At 35.3% G+C, this 24684-nt stretch overlaps 1 protein-coding gene across 1 annotated transcript; it reads right to left on the bottom strand.

The window, feature by feature from the left end:
* Positions 1-8319: 8319 nt before the first annotated feature.
* Positions 8320-24072, bottom strand: LOC115214412 (pancreas/duodenum homeobox protein 1-like). The gene is made up of 3 exons (XM_036504403.1): positions 23900-24072; positions 22242-22294; positions 8320-9244 (listed from the first exon to the last, which is right to left on the bottom strand). Exons 1-3 carry the CDS (start codon positions 24070-24072, stop codon positions 8748-8750), a joined length of 723 nt encoding a protein of 240 aa, XP_036360296.1. The 3' UTR covers positions 8320-8747.
* Positions 24073-24684: the final 612 nt, after the last annotated feature.

Below are 24684 nucleotides of genomic sequence, written 5' to 3'. Positions count from 1 at the left end.
CGAACTGCTAGAATCTCTCAATACCACCATTTACCTTGATGCGAAATCGAAATGTAACTCTGTGAAATCATAATCTTTAAAATATTTCCTACGTGCACTCTGGAGTTCTGGATGTAAATCCAACGATGAATGCACACTATCTTTGATGACGTCTGGTAGTCATAAGTGGTGAAGGTGCTCCACAGACACACTACCTGGGACTTACCCCGAAACAAGGTTTGGCTACTGTGTTTAATGCCTTTCTAAACCTTAATTCCTTAACTTTAAATTCGACTACACGCACACACACACACACACATATATATTTATATACATACACACACATGTATGTATGTATGTATGTATTATATATATATATATATATATATATATATATATATATATATAATGTTAAATAAAGTAAAACAACAAAGCCAAGGCTATGTGGAATTTTCAGGACATTTATAAAGAGAAAGTTAGACTTACAGCTGTTTCTGGGATATTAGGGATATCCCTTCATCAGAGACGATATGAGAGAGTTAAATAGAGGGAAATAGTAGAGTTCAATATAAAAGACTCGCATTAGACTCCTCACTCATATTATTATCGAACCGAGAGTTTAACTACGCTCCTGCCACCTTGGGTCTTCTGGATGCTAATACTTCTCATATATATATATATATATATATATATATATATATATATATATATACCTTACAATATTTCGAAGTTTAATTTATGCTTTTTCATGTATGATGTTTATGACTTCGAAGAAGACCATCTTTTGAATGTGCACAACGACGTTTCCTCGTGTCTACAATCACATTCCAAAATTTTGAAATAGTACACCAAAATCTCAAAAATTATATTTTATTGAATTTTGTGACCCAGCAGATAATCGAGGCTGAAATATTTTCAGGTTCTATAAAAAATATTAGTGTTTGAATTACAGTTCTGCCAATGTTATGTATGGGAGAACACCAGAAAAGATCATAAGAGATTGTGAGTGGGGGGAATGCAGTTTGAAGCGATTTTAAGGGATTTGTTCAATATATTCATATATAATACCATTTTGTTTCTTGGATATGTTAGTGATTATATCTTCGTGCTGTTAAAGGAGATTAAGTTGATTCCAGTGAAGAATGTTATCAAGGTCTCTGTTTAAGCTAAAAGTTTATGACCTACAATATGTGGGGGCATTAAAACAATTAAAAGGTTATATGCTTTCAATTTTTGTGAGATATTTGGGTGTAATTTTATAAAAAAAGGATGTCTAAAGATATATAGCGTAGAGGTTTCACTAAGTCTAAATCCGTTACCGAATTCGAGTTTGGTGAGAGATGTCTAGGTTACGTATGAATGTCAACTATATACAGAAGGAAGAGAGAAAGGAAATATATTATTTATAGTATTATGGGAATTGCTAGATGTAACAGCGAAGTGTTCATGAATATACAAAACAAAAAAAAAAGGAAGAAATCTTAAACAAACCTTAGGGGACATAAAATTTGAAAACATGTTTGTCGGAGATTTAGGTGACAGAAGGAACCCCATAGAGAAAAACTTCTGGTGGGGATTCTCATTTTAGGAGCAGTTGAAGGTTTTTAAAGGCGACAGATCACTTTTGTATGACGTAAGAAATCAGACTCCTCTGAAAACTCACTGATTATAATTAAAGAAGAGAATGAAAGAGAAAGGATGAAAGAGAGAATCTCAAGGTAAAAATCAAGGTGAAAAATCATTTCTCGACTTGCCATAAAATCTAGAAACCAAGGAAACGGCTTAAGATTCAGAAATTTGAAATGAGGATTGAACGGAGTAGTTTCGGCTTGTTTTAAACTCTCATCAAGAATCGCTTGCTTTTGCTTTTCAAGCTGCTCAAGTTAAAAACTACAGTGTTACTTCCGGAAGATTTAAACAAAATTGTGAGTAGCAGAACTTAATTTAAACAATGATATGAAGGCGACTGGGTATTAAGAACGAGATCACCAATATAGCACAGATTATGAATAAATATACGTGTATATGTGTGTGTGTGAGTGTGTGCTTAATAAACACTTAGGATTGGAGTAGAGTGACGAATGATAGATACATACATAGTACATACATACATATGTGTATACACATACACACTAACGAACACACATGAACACAAACAAACAAACAAACAAACAAAAAGAACGCAGATCCAAAAACAGAGTCAACGACTAGTGAAGAGGTTGCAAGAAGCAACGGAAATTTTAGCAAAAAAAAAAAAGTACTTTGAAAAGTACGTTGTTGGTATACTTTAGAGTATCCGACAAGTCGAAAGTTAGCTTGGTGTATTATAATCAAATGAATATCAACAAACGATGGATAATTGCCAGCTCATTACGACTGTTTCTTACATAATCTTTTAATAGAAAAATAAGAACATTGCATCATTATAAAAGACCGCAATAATCAGATGAGAAGTAATTTTACAAAGCAAAGGATTATGTCAAGAATACAGCCAGGATGTGGCTAGAGTCTGTCGAGGTCAACTGTGAAATGGCCTCGACAGATTCTAGCCACATCCTGGCTCTAATCTTGGGATATTTCTTTGCTTTGTAAAAATTACATCTCATCTGATGATTACGTTCTTTTATAACGATGTAATGTTCGCATCTACTAAAAGGTTACGTATGAAACAGTTGTAATGAGCTCTATATATATTATATATATATATATATATATATATATATATATATAGCTGTATATCTTTAATACAGTGTAAGGACACTTGATGGATTGGTATACCTCATTCACAGACACGTTCTAGTTTCTGGCTTTCTCCGGTTTTTCTACCGCGAGTGTAATAGTTTCTGCTTCTCACAGGTTGTTCAACTCGTAGTGCCTTTATTCAGACACTTCCTACTTGCTCATTTCTCCTTTCTTTATCACCCATTTTTTTGTCTTACCTCAGGCCACACAGTAACCAGAGTACACGGGTTTTCCTACCTAGAAGGCTGCTTCTCTGGAAGTCTCTCTCCTTATTAATTTTTTTTATTGCAGACATTGAATAGCAACAGTTAAATTGAATATCGGAGAGCCTTTAAGAGGTCATGGGAACTATACCTTCCTCCATTTTCAGCAAATAAAACTGTGTCAAAAAGTAATACAGATACTGGAGATCCCTTGGAATTTAAATATATCAGGTCATCCCATAAGTTCTGTCCGGTTTTACCTTTTTTAAAATTGAATGAATTTTAATAGTATTTTAGAATGTCTAATGGAATTAAAAATTATTTTTATGCATTAGTCTACATTCAAAATAATTAAATATTATTTTACAGAATAATAGAATTAAAATTTCTTTGATTAAAACCCTTTCTAATATGGAAGTATACAAAGAGCATTTGAGGCACATAATGCTTTATGAGTACGAAAAAGGAAACTCTGCAGCAGAAGCGACTCGAAATATACACTCAATTTGTGGGAAAGAATGCTTGAATGAAAGAACTTGCAGAAGATGGTTTGCAAAATTCAGAAGTGGAGATTTCAGCCCTGAAGATGAAGATCGAACACGACGTCCAGTTGAGTTTGGTTATAAGCTCCTTGAGGCATTATTTGAAGAAAATCCTGCATTATCAGTTGAAGAATTGGCAATAATGTTTAGTTCAAACCATACAACTGTTCATCGTCATCTCCAACAACTTGGAAATGGGTGCCTCATGAATTGTCCGAAAGCAACCGCAAATCCCGAGTTGACATCTGCTCTTCTCTCCATTCTCGCGAACTCATTTCACCCTTTTTGAATAGACTTGTGACTGGTGACGAAAAATGTATCTTCTATCGAAATGTTAAACGTCGTAAACAGTGGCTTGGTAAAAGGGAAAAAGCTCAACCACAACCGAGAAAGGAACTTCGTGGTAAAAAGGTTTTTCTCTCTATCTTGTGGGATTGCAAAGGAGTAATTTACTTTGAATTGTTATCACCTAATGCAAAAATCAATGCTCAAGTCTACTGTCAGCAATTAGAGTGTTTGAACCAAGCTTTGAAGAAAAAAGACCCGCTTCAGTGGATCGAAAAAGGAGTGATGTTTCATCAGGACAATGCGCGACCCCACACTGCAAAGATTACTTCACAGAAGATCGAAGAGCTTGGTTGGGAAAAAAAATTCTCATTCACCTTATTCTCCTGACCTTGCTCCTTCAGACTACGATATGTTTCGTAGTTTACAGAATCATTTGGAGGACATAACGTTCGCAAGCCAGGAGGAGGTCGAAACTGATATTTCAGAGTTCTTCGCTTTGAAACCAAAAGAGTTTTACATTGATGGGATTTAAAAGCTTGTAAATAGATGGAAGGAAGTCATAGATAACCAGGGAAAGTAAATTCAGGATTAAATTTCAATTAAATATAACATTTGATCACTTGTTTCTTTTATTCAAAATTCGGACAGAACTTATGGGATGGCCTGATACACAGATATGACAATATAAACAGACATCTTTTAAAACATCGTTTTGTATTTACCTTAACTTGAAGAGGTTTATATTTTTTATTAGTTGACATTTTTATGTTTCAGGTTCTATATGTGATTGTTTAATCATGCCACGTACAAAAGAAGTATTGGAACTGTCCGAATTTCAAAGAGGCTGTATTGTAGGTCAACCTGAAGTTGGACTTAGCGTAAATTCGCAGAAAACCTTGGAATCCTGCTTTCTACGGTTAATAAAATGAGAGTGGAAGGAGTCCCATCACTTCGTCCAGGTCGACAAGGGCCCTCTGACATGACTCTTCTCTTTGTCAAAAGAAGTGTGGAGGATAATTTTCATTGCAAGTCCTCTGACAGCAGAAAAAGTTGTTGTCAGTCCCAGAACATCTGTCAGGTATCTCCACAAACTTGGCTACTATGGCAGAGCAGCAAGAAGGAAGCCACTTCTTCGACCAGTCAGTATCAAGCGGAGAAAAGATCGAGCCAGTGAGATGGTGGTGAGGCCACTAGCATTTTAGGGCACTTACATCTTCTCTGATGAGTCCAGATTTGCTGTATTTTCTTACGGTGATCGAGTGTGGGTCTGGAGACTCAGGGATCAAGAATTTGACATGAAATGATTGAATCCAACAATGAAACACGCCGGCTATACTGTGTTGGTCTGGGGGACAATTTAGATAAATGTTCTATCAGAGCTGGTGAAGTGTGAAAGAAACATAAACTCAAATAAATGTGTTCATATTGCAGAAAGGACTCCATTCAGTCTTCTCCGGTGGTGAAATGATTAAAGAAAACTTTTTATGTATGGAAGATGGGGATTCTTGTCACATGCTTAAAAAGATCTAAGATTGATTGGAAGAGAAAGGCACTAAAAAGCTTCTAGGCCAAGCCAGTCACCAGATATGAACCCTATTGAATACTTCTGGGCCATAATGGACAGAACACTTCGTAAAAAGAACAAGACAGCGTCCCCAAAGCCAGATCTTGAGATTACTGCATGAAACTTGGTAAGAAACTCCTCAGGAAAATATTCGTCATCTGATCAGTAGCATACCTAAGAGGGTTCTTGCATTAGAAAATGCAAACGGCATGCCTACTAAATATTAGATATTCACATTATAATAACTAATAAATTATTTGAATGTATAATTTCAGATTTAGATGAATTTTAACGATTATAAGTGTGCCTATTTACTTCTATCATGTCTATGTGTGTATATAAAATTTCTATTTTTGTCTTTGTTTTAATAGTGTTTTGATATGTTTTAACACTACTCTTGTTATTTGTGAATATCTTTTAACATATGCACACACACACATACACACACGTATATATTTTATCTACATAACATAGTCAACGTATGTATATCGTTGAAATGTAAGAGGCTGCAGTGGTCGTCTCGGGAGAGATCGCTTTATGGACATCGTGTATTAAAAACACGACTAATGTGCCTTGATATTTACACAGAAATAAACATTTCCCCCCAAAGCTTTACAAATACGTAAATTAGTTGTTAAAAATTAAAAAATATATGCTTAAAATGTTTTTACTGAATCATTTGGTTTTATGTTTTATATTTTACCGAGTCTCAAAAAAGTCATTTATCAGCATAGAATATCGAAAAGTAATGAGGTTTTTCTGAGAAAGAGCAAAGAGTGGCTATCCTTCCAAGGTAATAATAAATATTTGCTACAGTGTATATAGAAATGGTAGAACAACCGTGGTAGATGGTGATAGGTTTGGAGGACCTGGTGAAATTGGTATTGAATTACCATCGAAGATAGCTGAAGTCATCAGCTCTAAATGTAACATGAAGGGAAATTATTTGCTTCACAACAGCAGCCAAGAAACTACGAGTATATTCTAAAGGGTTGTGGAATTATGGAACTGTGCTCTTCACGATTTTGTAGCAAGACTACTGTTATCTGAAATGATGGAAAGACGACGAGAGGAAATCTGCAAACACAATCTTTCAATTTTGGCTTCAAAAGACAAGTCATATTAGCAAAAACATTGGACTCATTGATGAAACTTCGTTGTATATTTATGTGACCGGCTCAGTATACGAATCAAAAGAGGGGAAGTTACTTGGGAGAAAGCTCTGATGCTAAATTTTTTTGGAATTCGTCGAATTATTAATGTAGATTTTGCAAAAACGTGGATAAAAATTGCGTGTGAATACTAATCCAACTTGATGTTGCAAATGTGAAAGTAACTATAGAAAAGTTGAGTCACATATTTGTATTTTCTGTGGGATTGTGCTTCCGTACACACTTACGGATTAACATGTTCAATTTTAGCCGACTCTGGAACGATCCTTCTTTCACACCTTTAAATCATACAATTTCTATTTTTTTCCACGACACCAACAAAGCCCTTCTTCAACATTCAAGATTTTGAAGGAGGTAACGCTGATATGTTTTCTTTTTTGATATGCAGAGCCAATTTTCTTTTCAAAAAGGTGTTAGCTAGAAAAGTTGCGTTAACATGAAAAGCGGTAAATTGGCATTTTGTTTTATCTCACGAAGGTCGTTATGCAAATACACGCACTGGCTCTATTTTATTGTTTTTATTATTATCATTAGTCTTCGTATTAATAGTCATTTAGTTAACAACTTACCAATTAATTAATTGATTGCTTAATTAATCGTTTGTTTAGTCGCTCAATCAATCAGCCAGTTAGGTTTTAAAAGTCCTTTCATCGCCAAATGCGATCTCGTCAATGACCTCCTCTCTCTAGTTCAGACTTCCTCAAACGATCAATTAGTTAATTAGCTAAACGCTTAACTAGTTAACTAAATAACTAACTAACTAACTAACTAACTAACTAACTAACTAACAATAATAACATTAATAATAATAAGTGATCTAGAGCCAGTGCGTGTGTTTATGATTAGCATTATGACCCTTCCGAGACACAACAAAATCTGTTTCACCATACGATTTCACATCATAAGTCTTGCAAGCCAAGTACAAAATCAGTTATTTTGACAGATTTCCATAGATGTACATTCTAAGTATATTTTCTTTGTGTTGTAGTTGTTTTTTTTTCTTTATATATTTCTGCAGATGTTTGAAAGAAGTCCATCTGACCCATCTTTTTGTTTGTATCAAGATATTGCATATAACGATAAGGTGTTTTCATCTCACAATGTAAACACTATTGACTAAAATTTATTGATGTATCCTGTAGTATGCTACATCATTGTAAAAAAAGAAAAACACCTCACCAGTAACGCATCAATAATTTATGAATCAAACTGTAGGCTCATATGTTTATCAGTCGACGCACACACAGGTACGCACATACCATATATACATACATATATATAATAAATGTATATACATATATGTATATATGTGTGTGTGTGTGTGTGCCTGTGTGTGTATAAGTGTACAGAAATATAGAAACACACACATATATGCATACATGTATGTATATGTATGTAAGTACGTACGCATGTATGTATATATGTATGCATGTATATATATATATATATATATATATATGTATGTATATGATCGCCATCTGTGTGTCCACTAAATGTTGCCTCAAGCCGGCCTGCACACGACTTACGGGGTCATTCCAGGTAAGAACCAAATTTAGAGTAGACTGTAAATTTCCGATGTGATATATATGTCTATCCAGTACCCAATATATAAAATAATTTTTGCATTCAGTAAATTACATCTTTACAACCTTTACACACACACACACACACACACACACACACACATTTTAAATCTGACTCATATATGATTATTCCGAGCATCATGAATCAGGTTTTGTAGAAATGCTACCAAACTAGACATATTGAATTCATTATATCTATTAGATTCTTTATTGTTTTACATAATTTGAAACTTTTTTTAATGTTTGATAATAAAGTAAATTCATAAAATACACCCGCATGCCCTGTCACATGTGTTGACGAGGATAAAGACAAAAATTATTTTGTTGATATGTGTTTCTAGCTGTGTTGATTTCTTAGTATTTTGCCACCCTCATAACAAATATATTATGAAAACTTGATCGAATAAATGTCGAAACATTAGGGCATAAGCAAATGACTGATCGATAATGTTTTAAAACAGCAATAGCTTTTATAATTTAATATTGTCTAATATTTATTCATCATACCTTTATTTGCATCTATGTATAATTCACAAACTGCCAGTTTTAAAATTGCTTCCTGGCTTTACTCAGAACATACATAAAGTATACAGATAAGCAAAAGCACAGGGTATAAAAATTTAGGTTATATTAATGTGAAGTTTTCTTTTAGATCTGTGAAGGTGTTCAGGTGATTAAGTACTGTCGTAACCATCAGAATGTCTTTGCGGTGACGGTATACCATTCTCATCTGAGGAGTCTCTGCAACCAGTCATGCCTTTGATTCTGCGAGGACTGTCTAAAGTGGGTGAGAGACTACCATCACAGTTATTACTGCTGCGGTTGGATATCGATGTGCTGTTTCTACCGCAGCTGTTTAATGTACTTGAATTGTTACCCGTTGGAGGTGAGCCATTACTTGCACTATTAGTCTGTGACACGTTACTGCTAGGTGACATTGCCAAAGGTCGCGGTCGGCGCTTTGCTTCGTCTTTTTTCCACTTCATACGACGATTCTGGAACCAAATTTTGATGTGTCTTTCAGTTAAGTTCAACATCGCTGCTAGTTCGATCCGACGTGGTCTGGAAATATATTTGTTGAAGTGGAATTCTTTTTCCAGTTCAAGCAACTGACCTCTTGTATATGCTGTTCTCGTTCTTTTATTTTCATCTTCAACTGAAAACTGGGCTCCTATAAAATCAAATTGATAGAAGAAACGTTAGTTAATTGTACAAGACATTATTTGATAAATGGCAAAATTCACCCACACACTATTTTGTTACGTAAGACACAAATATCTAGCATGCAACTTGAAAATGCTTTCATAAGGAGTTTAATTATAAACAGTTTAATCGTTTACAACAATGAACTGACTGAAAATAAGGTTTCTTTCAGGTAGAGAAAATATGTTAGAAGTAGAAAATAATTACATTAGAATTGCATTAGCCTTTTAAGTATATCCAATTGTATTTCTCTGTTTTGTTTTAGACATTTTCAGTTCCTTTAATTTCCTATCCACATTTATGTCCTTGTGATAAAAAAAATGAGCAAAACAAAACGGAAACGCTTAGCGTAAAATTTCTTGAGAAAATAAAAAAAGAAATATACAGAAAGAGGAAAAAATGGAGGAATAAAAATAGTGTTATGGCAACAACGAGATTGCTTGTTTGTTTCATTTTGATTTTATAGTTTCTTTAAATTCATTACGTGCACAAACTTAAAAATACCTTGCGATAAGGAGAATTTGTTGGTCTCTTCTCAAATGAAAACAAACATTTCTGTGAATCTATAGTAATATAGAGGAATGTGTCTAAACATACGAGAGAGGAAGCACCTTTTATATAGAACCTTATGCTATATCTGTAGGGACAGGCTTCATGTTTGCAGAAGACTCAATGGGGAAATAGCATGAGTGACTCAACCGGAAGTAGTTAAATTTTCCTCTGAGATCGTGAAAATAGAAATAATTTTCAATAGCTTTTCCCATATATTGCAACGCAACAAAAAGGGACTATTGTGTACGGTATTGTTCACATTAATCTGAATGGCAAATTCGTGAAAACATCGGAAAAATGCGTAATGGTATTTGTTCTAGCTCTTTACACTCTGAGTTCAAATACCACTGAGGCCATCTTTGCTTTTCACTCTTGCGTGAGTTGATGTAATAAAGTAATAGTCAAGTTCTGTAGTTTTTGGCACTACACGACACTGCACGAGAAGTTCTTGACACTACACGCCAAACCTGCACTTTTTCCATGATCGACCACCTTAAGAGTGTCCTTTAGGGGGACCATGCCAATCTTGTTTAAGAGCAAAAATCTCATGCACAACTCATATCAAGAAAACATCATCTCCACATTGCCTAAAATGAGTGGCAATCAACTTGAGCCCTTACAGTTGTTCCTAATGCTGGGTCTCAATGTCACCGAGGAACTCTCTTTGTAAAAATAAATCCTTAGCATAGTCAGGACTACATCTCAAACAGTGGATCTTCTATCCAGGACCAGAAAACTATTTCAGCCTCCAACAATTTTAACACTCTACAAAGCTTGATTGAGATCATCGATGGAATATTACTTCTACATCTGTGACGGTGCTGCTGTTATGCATCCAGACATCCAGGATCACATCCAGAGAATGGCAACTCCCCTCTGGACCACAAGTGTGCCACCTTCTCCCTCTGTCATATTTTTTTTTATTTCTTCTATGATGGCCTCTGTTCCATGGAGCTGGCTGGTATAGCACCTCCTCCACTTCGGTTATCGCATCTCTGCAACCTTTGTTACCCGTGTTGCAACAATTAACATGGAACATCATTGGGATCAGGCTCACCGACCTCGAAGGACCCGCAGTAATTATGAGCACTGCTTCCTCCTCCAAACTCAGCAAGAAAATGTTGGTGTTTATTCTATAATAGGCGCAGGAGTGGCTGTGTGGTAAGGAATTTGCTTACCAACCACGTGGTTCTGGGTTCATTCCCACTGCGTGGCACCTTGGGCAAGTGTCTCCTACTATAGCATCGAGGAGACCAAAGCTTTGTGAGTGGATTTGGTAGACGGAAACTGAAAGAAGCCCGTCGTATATATGTATATCAATATATATATATATATAATGTATGTGTGTGTATATGTTTGTGTCTTTGTTTGTCCCCCTCCCAACATCGCTTGACAACCGATAGTGACTTAGTGGTTCGGTAAAAGAGACCGATAGAATAAGTGCTAGGCTTCCGAAGAATAAATCCTGGAGTCGATTTGCTCGACAAAAGGCGGTGCTCCAGCATGGCAGCAGTCAAAGGACTGAAACAAGTAAAAGAGTAAAAGAGTATAGGAAAAAATAAAGCGAAGTTGCTTCTAACAGAGAATTGAAACTAAGTCGTGAATTTAAATGCAGTTTAGAACCTAACAATTTATGTAACATAATTATAAAAAATTTTTTCCGCCTTGTAAGGGTAATCTACTCATTATTTCTGCTGTTCTAACGGCCATGTCACGTTCAGAAAAATATCACCTTCTTGTTTGTATCGTATAAAAGAATTTACATGCCATCTATTAAAAGAGAGAAATTTAGGGGAACAGCAGAAACGGTAACTCTCTTCAGTTCAGCATTTAGTTTTGTCCCGAGATGAAATACCATTGAAGTTGGCATCTCACTGGTAGCAATAAAATACATATTAATTAATTAAGTATTGATCCGATTCATTCGTTTATATTTTTACTACATAAATTTGTGGTGTTGTGCCAATGTAAGAATTTCATGTCTTAATGAAAAGCAACGTAATAGGTTTCTTTACGAGGCCACAGATTTATAAAGGAAGGAATCACAATTGTAAAACATTTATGGTTTAGTGGCGTAAGTGAAGTAAATATATTTCAATGAAGAACTAGAATCGAGATAACGCGTGGGGAGAAATAATATACAATTAAAATTGACCCTTCATTGTTCATCTACAGAGGTAGATACAAATAGGCACATGTACATTGTGGCATTTAGATTAAAATAATGTTTTCGTTTTATCAAAATAATTGCCCTCATTTTATTGCAAAGTGTTCTGCAAAGTTTTAATAATTCCTTTAATTTTGCACAATACTAGTAAGAAGAAATGAAAACCAATGAGCCGCTGTGCAGAAGACAGTTAGTGTCTTTCATTCAGCTATAAAACAACGCAGTCATCAAAAAGGAATCGTTCTAACATTAAACCTGCTGGAAACATCAAACAGGCGTGTTTCCATAGAGACAACCAAAACGGTATTAAACTTATCCGAACGTAAAACAAGCGAAATAAAGCAAAAATGATGGATCACCCCTGAAAAACGAATTCTTTTCTTTCGTTTTCCCCCTTCCTCTTTTCTCTTCATTCCCTTACACTCTTTACACTTTATTAACAATCGTTCTCTCCTAACATCTAGCTCACACTTGCATTATTACTATATCGCTCATTCGTTCTTTTCTCACACGATTCTTCCAATGTCTTTATTTGACCTTCACCCATTTATAAATGCCTTTCTTTCTCTTTTTATTTTTATGTATTTTTCTTCGCTCTTTTCTTCCCTTCAGTTTTCTTTTCACTGTTTGTTTCGCCATTTGTTTTTCTCCCTTTATCTCTTTTTGTTTATTTGTTTGCTTCTTTCGCTTTTTCTTCCTTGTTTGATTTCTTTCTTATTTTTCTTTCTTTTTTCTCTATCTTACAAACTTCTCTCATCCTTCATATAGCAACCTCTTTCCTTGACATTTGCTGTCAATCATCACTTCTATAACCTTACGGCAATCAAATAGCTGTTTAATTTAGGCCAAGAAAAGCAAGATCATTCTAGAGAATAATATTCACCAAAACTTAAGGCTTCACTTTGAGAAAGGCAGAAAATGTTATGACACTGACATCCTCTACAAGAAATTGAAATCTTCCGTTTAATGATGCGCTTAACTCAGCATCATAGCTGCCAGAGAAAGACACCAGTCATCTTTACAGATCGGCAATATGTAATGGTGAGGAAACAGAAAGCATTGTGCGAACGAAGGTGATTATGAGGAAGCTGATCGGGTCAGCGAACTCGCATTTACAACAGAGAGGCCGGTGCATGTAGTTGACCGTACTGACAACTAGCAAACACCTTTTCTAGATAAAATACCAGCCTCAATTAAAGTGGTGAAGCTTTCTATAAAGTTCTAAGACTCGATGTATTTGTAGTTGAGATTTTTTACTGTTAGCTCATGTTTTTGTTTTTCCCCTTTGTGAATAGTCTACGTTTAAAAACTGATTACACGATATTGATTTAAAAATTGACTACACGATATTGATTTCTTGCTTCGATATCGGGTATTTGTTTTCGCTTTTGTCATTTAGTTCCCGTCATCTCTGACGAAGAAGACTATGGTCAAAGTTTTAATCGTGACCATCCCGTCTTTTTCAGGCATTATGTATCTAGGGCTATATTAGTATTATTTTAAATGGTAGGGTGTTATCTGGAGGAGATTTCATTGTTATTAGACAACCGATCGCATAGAAGCAACATCGCTTGATACACTGCAAGGTTAATTGTTGTTATTTAACCCAAGGATCTACTCTGTTCGATCAGATCTATATCCAAAAGCATTCCGGCCATAATCTCTTTTCAGGCATTGCGCATCATGGACTGCATTGTCGAATGTAAATTTTTTTTAAGACTGTAGGATGTAAATTGAGAAGATATGACTGCTACTGCTATCACATCCAGTAACCATACGCAGCTCTTTTGTTGGCTAAAATTTTGTTGAAAAGTTTGAGTCAATTCCTAAGTATAACTGATGCATATTTTATCGATCACAATAGGAGTTGAATTCAAATCGCAGACGGAAGAAACTAAAACCGTTAACATTTTTTCTCTGGAACTGTTCAATTCTGTTTAGAAGCCACCGTAATATAGATAGAATATTGTTAGATATATTAGTGAGAGCCGTATAATAAAAGATAAAGCTCTGAAAAGCCGAGGTAGCGATATGGTTTCAACTCTCGGTTGAAGCCATTTCGTTTAACGAGTGGCGCTTATGTACTTGAAAAATATAAACTGCAACTTTTTACTTCCATTCTTGTTGTCAAGTTAAATAAAATCTTTGTTATTTTGTTTAATACAATAGTGGAAAGATTTGTAAATTTGTTAATTTTTGTAGACAAGATAATATTTGATACATCATAAATATCCTCAAAATGCTATACGATTGGGTCCAGTAATATTTCAGTCTCACTTTATGTATCTAAAAAAATTTTGGTTAGTAAAACTAATTGTTTTATCATTTTATTTTTTTAAAGTGTATCAATGTTCTAAGGAAATGGAATAAGAACGAAGAATTTGAAACCAGGTAGTGGACTAATTTTACCGAGAGCTTGCTAGAACGTTATTCCAATTAAAATATGTGGGGTGGCTTTATGAAACCGTTTTTGTTTTCAACAGAAATATTGAGAGAGTCGGCATGATACTTTAAACTTTACCGGATTCTACTTCCATGTCTCAGTATTTAAGTTTAAATTCTACCAGGATTAACTCTGTTCATCGTCCTTTCAGGTTAAATAAAACTAATACCGTCTCAAGAAAAGCTCCTTGGGGGCTGTTCAAAGGAAGCTTGTATTACGACAGACTCTTAGAATCTTAATAAGAAAAGTCATGTAAAAGAACAACATTGACTGTAATTATTCTTTTATGAAAGAATTATGAATGTATCACATGCTACAAACTTAACATGGGAAAAATACATGTTAGATTCTTATTGTTTGAAATGCCGAAAATTTGAGATTTTAAAAGTAATTGGTTATGCAAGCTGTTGATATTACATTCTAGTACAAGGTGGCGAGCTGGCAGAATCGTTAACACACTCGACGAAAGGCTTAGCAGTATTTCACTCGTCTCTACATTCTGAGTTAAAGTTCCATCGAGGTCGACTTAGCCTTTCATCCTTTCGGGGTCGATAAATTAAGTACCAGTGAATCACTGGGATCAATGTAACCAACTAGTCCCCTCCCCTTAAATTTCAGGCCTTGTGCCTATAGTAGTAAGGATATTACATTCTAGTACAAGGCGGCAAACTGGTAGAAACATTAGCACGGATGAGAGGCAAAGTCGACCTCGGCGGAATTTTAACTCAGAACGTAACGGCAGACGAAATACGGCTACGCATTTCGCCCGGCGTGCTAACGTTTCTGCCAGCTCGCCGCCTTTTGTTAAATTAGTATTATCATAAAAATGAAATCGCCTGAGCCGATTTTATTACATTATCAAATAAATTTTTCTTGATAAACTTCTTAAAAGCAAAATTTGTATTGATATGTTTTATTTTATTCAATATGAAATGAATCTACACAAGAAACATTTGAGATTTGAAACAGTTATTTAGAAATAATCTACTTGTGAACTAAATTCTTCAGAAGAAATACTATGTGTTTTAAACATTTCTGCCAGACATGGCCGTAGAAGTTTTTAATTCCTTGACGAGTGATCGATCTAACCGACATTATTTATTGCCTGACACTTTCATTAGTGATTATTCTGCAGTTGTTTAATACTTCGAATTGAATACATTGTTTCAAGTCGTTGATTATTACAAAGTAGGCAGTTAGTGACGTTCCCTCTAAATGTAGAACACTTTAAACTAAGCGTTTGTTTTATCATTTAAAGCGGAACCGTGTTAATTAATCATGATAAATTTCTTGTCTTTCCCTTCTAGATTTGGCGTTGAAAAATACAATCTAAGAAACGATGCATTTTCTTCGCATATCCAATAATATATTTCTTAGTTTTATGTCCTACTTTTTCAACAATGCATTTGAAGAAACAATTCTCTGTAGACAGAGATCGACTGAATGACAGGGTTTTAATGACTGGACAATTTTCGGAAGAGTTCTTGGCGGAATTCCCATCACTTCAAGTTATACAACTACCGTACTGCAAGTAGATTGTGAGAAAAACTTCTATTTGTTTATGCTTCGTCTACTAATCGCGGACTGAATTGGGTGAGTGCCTGTTTTTAAGGAATGTGCCAAAATATTTTATGCTTAAAAGGGTTTGGTAACATTTGAAACATTTGAATATATCCCGAAGTTTTTTTTCTGCAATTTAGCCAATATAGGAAGCAAATAATTTTATTTAATCAATATTTTTACAGGCCTACATGATCATCATCAGTAAAGAATGAGAAATATATGATCCCAGATAATGTCTTGGTAAACTGATAAACCTTACAAGTTCCCACTTCGTTTTCCTGAAATAAATATACGGATTATGCCATTATTCAAAGAAAAGCTTAGAAAAGTCCTTAGTGCAAGAAATATATAAAGGTTATTGAACTTTTTCCTTCTCGCATTGCAAGAAGTTCTCCATCTTCACTAGTTTGCTATTTTATTTCTTAAGCGTGTCTTTTGCAAAGCTTCTCCAATACGAAAATTCTCTGTAGCTTGATCTATTTTTGCAGTGTGATGCAAGTGGGTTATAACTTAGATGAAGTTAGAGCTACATTAGTAATATTGTGCTATATGTTGATGACAATCATAAAGAAATGTTTTCCTTTTTAAAATTTCGGTTAAGATAAACACATTTTAAATGAGAATGGTTAAAAGAAAGATATGAGGGTAATTTCTTCAAACTTTTAAAGTTATATCATAGTCACTTTATATTTTTCACAATAAAAGAATTGATTATTCTAGATATTCCAGGAAGAAACGAATAATTCTTTAGTAAGCGCATTCTCAATATTATCGAACTTTTTATAGAATTATCTGAACGCTATAGAGCGTCCGACTCGGCAGAGATACAAGCAGTGATGTCATATATAAAAATATAGCTACCATTATGCTGCAACTTTAATTATACAACACAATAGTTCAAACTGATTTTTAAATCCAAAAGCGTGTAAGACAAGGAGATCCTATTCCTTTCAAATTATTCACAGCCGGCATAGAAGTATTTTGGGAACTGAACTGGGATGAAAACAAAAATGGAATTAAAATTAATGATAACTTTTTCATTCACCGATTCGTAGACGACATAATACTTCAAACTTTTTAAGAACAACTGAAAGCAGAAAGTAAAGGCGTAGGAATAAGAATGAGCATGAAAAAATACTCTTTGAAATGATAGATTAAGTTCCTAAGATTCAAGTTGCAAAAAAAAAAAACAACTTCATTAATCAATTACATTACCTTGGTTTACTTATAACAGAATAACTAAGTAAAGGAAAATACGCCAATTAGCAAATTATATCAACCCTAAAATTTCTTATGGTACAGAAACATGGCACCAGACAAGAAAAAAGAAAAGAAAAGAAAAGAAAAAAACAAGCTCAGTCTGTTCATGAATGTGTTATGGTTGGAATAACACGGAAGAGCCATAAAATAATGAAATGTATGTATCCAGAAAAGAAAAAAAATGTATTAATGACAATCATATTTACAAAATCATTGAATGAAATTGGTGTGGCCACGTCCAGAGAATGAGTAATAAGTGTTTATGAAAAAGTAACTAGATGGGTTTGAAGAAAATGCAAGAGAAACAGAGTATGATAATGAAAAAAAATAAATGGTTGAGTTGGATAGATTTGACCGACATTGGAAGTCGGACACCCAAAGTGGAAATTTATGTGGAATTACAAGGAACTTACAAAACACTGGGAAAGCAATGACTGGTATGGTTGATTAATATAGTAGAGTACCGTTAATTAATGGTGCACCAGTTTAATGGGTATGGAATCATAAATTTAATATTAGAATGTTAAAAGGAAATTTTTGTTATAAATGATGGTTTGGAAATCATATTTAGCAAAGAAGAGGTCATAAAAATGGCTATTATTTGGCAGAATTAGGGTGCTGAGCTGGTAGAGTCCTTTGAGCATCGGAAAAAATGCTTAGCGGCATTTGTTTCGTCTCCTTATATTCTGAGTTCAAATTCCACCGAGGTCAGCTTCGTGTTACATCGCTCCGCAGCCGATAAAATAAAGTATCATTCATGTACAGGAGTCGAGCGGGTATGAACTAATCCTCTCCCCCATCAAAATTGCTGGTCTTCTTCCAGAATCAGAAACTGTTATTTGGTATATTTGGCAATAATGTCACTATCTTCAGAATGTTCGGTTCGATTCATACAAAGATATAAACTAGCATTCCAACTTTCAATAGGTTCAGTACATATCGTGAACGTTGAATTTATTGCTAAGAAGTTATTAATGATACATAGTAACACTTTCTGAATTTTATCTAAGCCCAATTTCTGATGATATTAGGAAACAAAATTAATTTCCAAATGGTGAATAAATGCAGTCATGTTTTATAGGTGAGAAACTTGGCAATTAGTCTTGAGAGAAAAACTTTGTATCATACTAAAATTTCATTCGACAAGTGGTTTTAGTGCTTTCTGAAGCAGCTTCGGGGAATAAAAGTAGCTTAAATTCAAGTGGGTAATTTATAATCGTTTCTATGAAGTCAGAAGTGATGGTGCAGTTATATAATAAGTGGGTTTAGAGAGGCGAAGGTCATGATTTTAGGAACTGAACTACATATTTCTATAACAAAAGATCCTGTTGCATTTGGTTCCAAGTCGATACAATAAATGATGTTAATAAATTTGGTCAGAAGAGATACGATTGAAATGTGTATTATTTAAAGGTGTTAAATAGAATAGATTTCGAGACACTGGAATTGTTATTGGAGGAATTTGGCACAGTGTACATATAGAGGATATAAGAGATGAATTAGATTCAGGATAAGGTTAAGCATAATGTCGAGTGAAATACGAAACAATACTCGAGATCCCAGTATATGATAGACAGATGAAAGAAGAGTGTCAGAAATATGAATGTTGATTAAGATTTAATGTGGCTATATATATTTAGTTTGCAACAAAATGTAAGCATCTTATTTTTTTAATCTTTTTACTTGTTACTGTCATTTGACTGTGACCATGGTGGAGCACCGTCTTTAGAAGAATCAAATCGACCCCAGGACTTGCTCTTTGTAAGCCTAGTACTTATTCTATCGGTCTCTTTTGCCGAATCGCTAAGTTACAGGGACATAAACACACCCGCATCGGTTGTCAAGCGATGCTGGGGGGAGACAAACACAGGCACACAAAACACACACACACACACACACACACACACACACACCACACACACACACACACACACACACACACACACAGAAGTACCTATGTGCTAAAGAAGACTTACGTTCAGGAAAATCGTGCCGTTATGAGAAAACTATTCTTCATTGACCTCTATACTGCATGGAAGTGAATAAGAAATGCGTTCTGCGTTACAGAAATCCACGTTACTGCAAGGTTGTTCCGGAGCAGAACGTTTCCTTAACACGAGGATATATATATATATATATATATATATATATATGTATGTATAGAGAGAGAGGGAGAGAGAGGGGGGAGGGAGAAGGAGAGAGAAAGAGAGAACGACGTGATTTTGAACACACGAAACTGAAATATTTTATAATCTACATCTTTTTATCAACAAGAGTCCTTTAGGCTGGCAATAAACTGTTTTAGTCTACCTACCACATTACTGTCAACAAGTATTTTATCAAGGATATTAATGACGCAGTGAATGATAAGTACCATCTATTGAATAATATCAAATATTAACATACTTGTGGTGATGTATGTCAACTAAAGAAAATATTATTACTAACAGGTAAGAAAATATTGATCTCTTTTGATAAGAAACAATACTAAGAGTATATTAAACTGAAAATCTCATAATCCATCAAAAATATCATCGAGTAATTATCGTTTATCAATACAAGAGAGAATATACGGTGAACTGTTTATTAAAATTTCTGGTTTGTTCTACCAAATGGGAAAATATGTTTCGTTCCGAAACCTCGGGTTGCCCTGAGCATTGTGGTTGTTGCTGAGGCACGCTTTTGCGGTCAAAGCAGAATCTTTGTCTGATCGCTGGCCCGTGTTATAACAAATCAATTCTTGAAAAATGTAACACAGTTGAGAGCACCGTGTTATCAAGATCAGTGATAAGTAAGGTTAAATGTATCACTTACTTGTTTCAGTTATTGGATTGCATTCATGCTGTGGCACCGCCTTTGGAAATTTTTGCTGAACAAATCAACCCCAGTACTCATTTTTAACGCCTGGTCCGTATTCTATCGGTCTCTTCTTCGAACCGCTAAATTATAGGTGTGTAAACAAACCATACCGTTTGCCAAGCGGTGATGGGACACAAACGTACGCACACATATATATGATCGACGAGCTTCTTTCAGTTTCCGTCAACGAAACCCACACGCAAGGTTTTGGTCGGCTCAGGTCTATAGCAGAAGACACTTGCCCAAGTTTCAACGCAATTAGACTGAATCCGGAACCGTATCGTTGGGAAGCAAACTTTTTACCACACAACTACGTTTGTGTCTATGAGCAATAGATATGCACAATACACATGTTTGTGCATGTAATGTTTTCAGATTTTGACACAAGGCCACAAGGTAGAAAGATAGTCGATTACATTGACCCGTACCAGTACTCAACTGGTACCTATTTTATCGATGCCGAAACGATGAAAGGCAAAATCCACCACGGCGGATTTTGAACTCAGAACGTAGAGGGACGGAAGAAATGCTATTATGCATTTTGCGTGATATACTAACGGTTTTGCCAGCTCGCCGCCTTATGACAAACCACTAACATTGGTTGTGTTTACAAAAATACAGGGCTGGCCAAAAGTCACCTGATAGTAAATCAAAACCATTTAATTCTAAGATTTATTTATGTTTAATGACTGAATGAATTTTATAAAAGCATCTAAGTATGAAAAATCATGAAAATTGTTCAAACTGAAGTCCTTGAGCGACACATTTTTTCATTCGAGTCAATACAGAATTACAGATAGTATTTATGGAATTTTGTTTTACTGTTGGGTGACTTTTGGTTAACCTTGTAAATATAGTTTCAATGCAATATCTAAGTATGGAAATCTCGCAAATCATATGATCTGTTGCTCTGCCATTCACCACCTTACAATAAATGCGTAATAGTTACAAGAAGCCTCTTCCAGTGAACATTTGTCCAATTATTGATTGATGTTCAGTTAAGAACATCAGTTGAACTGCTGGAAACAAATGGATAATTATGAATGTATTTGACTCGTGGACAAGTTACCGAAGTAGGATTTGAACCCAGAAAATAAAGACGTGGATATAATGCAGTGCTCAATTGTTTTTACTATGTCACCATATTCACTTCTGAATAATATCTCCTAAAACTTATGCTACTTATTGTCTGCGGTTTCGTTATTTATGGAAAAGAAGGGGAATTTGCATCTAACCTTGTCACACCATTTTCCTGCTATGGCGGGAATAGCTTAAATGTCATCTCTGCAGAATTCTCGGTGAAGCGATAAAGAACAACATGCGTAGAAAACGAAGATGCAGCCAGGTCTGTCCATTAGTTTGCCTTCAGTCGTTACTCTTGAGCTGTATATGTTACAATTTATTTTTTTACTCGGGAGCTCAGGTGGAGCATAAAGTTAGACACAGGAGCCCAGGCCTCAGAGGGTTTTGAGACTATCAATGATTTTAATTAAAATATTTTAATAAAGCTCAATCTGCACTTAATTTTGTTTACTATAGATTGAATCCAGTGTTACAAATAAGGAAATCCAAACACACACACACACATTCTCTCTCTCTCTCTCTCTTTCACACACACATACACACATACACACACAAGCACACGTATGCACACACACACACACACAAACATACGCATAAATACCTCTGATCTTTTACTTGTTTCAGCCAACAGACTGCGGCCATGCTGGGGCACCACCTTGAGAATTCTTTAGTCGAATGAATCGACCCCAGTTCATAATTTTTTTTAAAGTCTGGTATTTATTGTATCGATTTCTGTTATCGAATCGCTAAGTTACGGGGACTTAAACACCAATACATGTTGTCAAGCACGGTGGGTAACAAACAGAGACACAAAGGCACTCACACACGAGCACACAGAGAGAAAAATATACGAAGGGTTTCTTTCAGTTTCCATCTCACAAGGCTTTAATGACCAAGGTACCACGCAGTGGGACTGAACCCAGAACCAGGTGGTTGGAAAGCAAGCTTCTCACAACACAGCCACGCCTTATATAAAGGTTCCACATGTATATAAATGCTACCTAATAGTGAATTGTTATGTTTGTATATTGAACCTACCGATATGAATACACCAAATTATTTTCGTACGGTTCAACCTGCACTTAGATTTGCTTAAGGTAGATTGAATCCGATGTTACACTCATAAAACAAAAAGGAAAAATAAAAAAATCGAACTGATAGAAGCGGCCGGAGACAATGTACTTGAAACAAATAATGTCCAGAGTTAGATGTCTGTATACCTTTCTCTTGTCATATTAGATGTCCTGGCAGCAAATTAATCGGTTAAATTCAGACTTCTGTCTTTGAAGATGGAGTGAAGAGTTACGGTTGCTGGGCAACTCACATGAACAGTAGCAACACGATCTAGATCAGTTTACTCAACTAATCCCAGTCAGGGTGAGATTTGAACGAACTGATCAAAAGATAAAACTAAACGTTGGATTATGTGACAAAGCGCTTTTTATGAATACGCATTATATATTCATGACTGTGTACGAGTGTCTGTTTACGAATCCATGGTATTGTTAATGTGTCTCTAGCTCAAACTTTCTTTGATTTTGTTTTCTTTTGTTTTTTTCCCTCTGCACTTTCTGTTCTTCGTTTTGAAAAATTTTGCTTTATCTATCTCTGCGAGTATGTGTATAAGTGCATAAACTCTCAATCTCCCTCTCTTTCTCTCTCTCTCTCTCTCACACACACACACACACATATACACATACACACATACACAACGCATATACACTCGCACACCCAGAAAAACGCACAAAACACACGTGTGTGTTTGTGCTTGTACAAAAACTGTAAACATGCGAGTACACAGATACACACACACACACACACACACACACACACAGACACACATACACACACACGCACACACATATGTATATACTTAAACATAATATGATATGCACGGATCTGTCTGTCTGTTCGTCTGTCTGTCTCTCTTATACCTAACTCTGCCTGTATATAAATACGCGCGCGTTGTGTGTGAGTATATATATATATATATATATATATATATTTATATATATACATACACACATACATACACATACATATGTACATACATGCATACATAAATATACAGATACGTACATACATACATACATGCGTACATACATACATACATACATACATACATACATACATACATACATACATACATACATACATACATACATACATACATACATACACGTAATGATTTTACCGAAAGTAATGCAAAAGAGGGCATAACTTTTTATTAACTGACATAGGTCTTTCGAATTGCATATTTTATCAGAATAACTCTTCCACTTTAGTAAATCTTCTTCTTGTTCTTTTTCATTTCAGGTAAGCAATGGGTTCCGAGCAGCAGCAACGTTCAGCCATTGAATTCATGCAGGCTCTCCAACATCGACAGAAAGCTACAGGCTCTTTACGGAGATAAAAACTATTGATATGATGAAGAAGTTTAAAGAAGAGAGAACTAGCATTGAAAACAAATCACTCAGTGGAAGAACATTGACTACGACCTCTGACACGAATCGTCAGCGAGTGGAGAAACTGATTCAGGCGGACAGAAGATCACAATCCAAGGGCTTGCTGCACAACTGCGCCGCGGTCAAAATGCAATGCAGCAGATTGGTGAAAGATTTTGAGTTTTGGAAAGTGTGTGCAAAGTGGGTAACCAAGCACCTGACAATCGATTTGAAGGAGAAAAGGAGGGAAACCTGCTCTGATTTGCTGGAAGCGTTTGAAGAATGGACGTATCTTTATGATCCAAAAATGAAGGCTCATTCCATTGAATAGTGTCAGACTCTTCCCCAAGGCCTAAGAAGTACATGTGGCAGTGATCAGAACAGAAATTCATCATAATTGTTTTGGAGGCTGACAAGGGCGTCATTCTTCTTGATCTTTCCCCACCCCCTGTTTTTCTTGAACGTGGTGTACCGTGAACATTGAGCGGTAAATTGAGATATTAAAAAAAGTATAGAGAAGTATAGAGAAGTCACTCTTTCTTCCTGTTTCTGTTGTACCTGTATTTCAAAGAGCCAGCCTTGTGACACCCTGTGTCACGCTGAATCTCCCCGAGAACTACGCTTGCACGTTAATTTCACGAGCATGTTGTTCCGTTGATCGGATCACCTGTAACCCACGTCGTCGTAACCGACGGAGTGCCACAATATATGAATGTATTTGTTTATATGTAATACAAACGTACGTGTATATATATATATATATATATATATATATATATATATATATGTGTGTGTGTGTGTGTGTGTGTGTGTGTGTATGTGTGTATCTATGTGTGTGTGTGTATGTATGTATATATGTGTGTATGTGCGTATGTGTGTATATGTGTATGTTTGTATGTATGTAGGCCTACAAATGGAAGATCATTAGTTTTTCATGTGTGCAAGGAGACCTTTTGACATCATCCATGTTCTGGGAGAGGACAAGATATCCACTTTGGAACATGAACCATCGCGAAAGCTGAGACACTGCAAGGTAT

The sequence above is a fragment of the Octopus sinensis genome, linkage group LG7 (genome assembly GCF_006345805.1).
Source record: "Octopus sinensis linkage group LG7, ASM634580v1, whole genome shotgun sequence".
NCBI classification, from domain to species: domain Eukaryota; kingdom Metazoa; phylum Mollusca; class Cephalopoda; order Octopoda; family Octopodidae; genus Octopus; species Octopus sinensis.
This window is presented reverse-complemented; position numbering and strand designations above follow the sequence as displayed.